The 1,678-nt window shown below is 76.5% G+C and overlaps 1 protein-coding gene across 1 annotated transcript in view; it reads left to right on the top strand.

The window, feature by feature from the left end:
* Nucleotides 1-444, top strand: part of PMVK (phosphomevalonate kinase) — a 6,502-nt gene extending 6,058 nt beyond the window's left edge. The window contains exon 3 of the mRNA XM_019512132.1: nucleotides 157-444. Coding sequence (XP_019367677.1) covers nucleotides 157-293 — 137 coding nt within the window. The 3' untranslated portion in view covers nucleotides 294-444. The remainder of the gene's footprint in view (nucleotides 1-156) is intronic.
* The last annotated feature ends 1,234 nt before the right edge of the window (nucleotides 445-1,678 follow it).

Here is a 1,678-nt window from a genome sequence, read left to right as displayed (position 1 = left end):
CTGGGACGGTTCCGACCCTGTGCTGCCCCGGGGCAGGGGCAGGGGCGGCGGAGCTGCTCGTGGGGCTGCAGCTCCCCGGCCTGGCTCTGCCCCCCGGGCCGGGGCGGGCCTGCCTAGCCCTGCGGCAGTGGCCTCACTTCGGCCCCTTCTCGCCAGGGGTGGACGACGCGGAGTCCGAGTGCGGCCTGGACCAGGGCCTGGCCTTTGACTGGACCCTGCACAACGACGGCGACGCCGCAGCCCTGGAGCGCCAGTTGGGGGCCGTGCTGGGGGCCGTCCAGGACCAGCTCTAGCGGCGCCGGGCCGGGGCTCTTCCCTGCCGTGAAGCTGGAGCCGCTGAGGCAGGCCCAGGAAGCCCGAGGCTGGGCCGTACAGCAGGGCTGCGGGCCTCCTTGGTGCTGGCTTTGGCCCGTGACGGGTATCCTGGAGGGAGCTGGTCCCTGCAGGGCTCTACCCCCCGCCCCCCGGCAGGGGGCGGAGGCCGAGCGCCGGTGGAGCAGGCCCCGGAGCGCCGTGTCCGGCGGGGCTGGCAGCTCCCCGGAGAGTCGCCGGGGCAGTGGGGCGGGTGTCGCTCCCTTGTCTGCCACCAGGGGGCAGGGCCCCCGCCGGAGCAGGTGGCGGGCCTGGGCTGAGCCCCTGGAGCTGGTGTCGCTGCAATAAAGGTGACGGGTGCGAAGGGCCGCGCCTCTTCTGTTCGGGGGTGGTCGCGGCCCGGGGGCGGGGGGCTGGCTCCGCCGCTGCGGCTGGAAGGAGGGCCGGCAGGATCGGGGCCCTGGCACCTCCGGGTGGCAGCTGAGCTGAGCTGAGCTCACAGGCAGAGGAAGCTGGTGCTGGGTCCGCGGGGCTCGTCGGTGCCACCGGGCCTCCCGCCGGGCGTGGAGGAGGAGCACGGGGCTGGGCTGGGGGCTGCCTGGACCCCTGCGGCAGGTCCACGTGGAGGCCGCCCGTCGCGGCTGCAGCAGCGTGGAGACGCGGGACTCCGGCCTGAGGCCGGGCCAGCTGGGGAGGGGGGATGACAGCTGGGCTCCTGCTGCCGCCAATTCCCCCCGGATTATCTGCTCCTGCGCTAAAACCTGGCGCAGCTGGAGCGCGGCTGCGGGAGGGGGGGCAGAGGACGTCCCCGCGGGGCTGCTCAAGGTGACACGTGTAGGTGCGGGGGGCGCTGGGCTCGGAACCGCCCCCAGCAGCCCTGGGCCAGGAACAGGCTCGGGCTCTGCTGTGTCCCTCGGGCCGCGGGAGGTGGGGCCCCGCCCCCGGTCAGGTGCGGCAGGGCCCGACCCTGCGTCTCCGCCCCGCACCGGGTGGGCGGCCTCGAAGGCCCCGGTAGCTCCCGACTCCGGCCGCTCCAGTCCCCCAGGCCCGGCCCGGCCCGGCCCGGCGGCGTGGGAGATTAGCGGAGACGTCCAGTCGTCCCCGCGCGGGGGCGGCTCCACTTGCTGCTCCTTCCCCGGCGGGCTCCGGCGCGCACAGGCCGGGACCCCCGGGCGCCGCCGGCCTCTGACCTGCAGCCCCGCGGGGCCAAGATGCGGAGATCGCGGGGGACAGCGAGAAGCAGCCGCCCGGGGAGCAGGAACCCGGCGGAGCGGGGAGACCGCGGGCGTCCGGGCTCCTGTCCCCGGCTCCAGCCCACGGGGCCCCGGCCCCGGCCCCCGCGGGCAACGGAACCCAGGAGTCCTGC

This window comes from Gavialis gangeticus, unplaced genomic scaffold (assembly GCF_001723915.1).
Source record: "Gavialis gangeticus isolate Ggan-Ray unplaced genomic scaffold, GavGan_comp1, whole genome shotgun sequence".
Lineage (NCBI taxonomy): Eukaryota > Metazoa > Chordata > Crocodylia > Gavialidae > Gavialis > Gavialis gangeticus.
The sequence above is the reverse complement of the archived record's forward strand: the minus strand, read 5'-3'. Positions and strand labels throughout refer to the sequence as shown.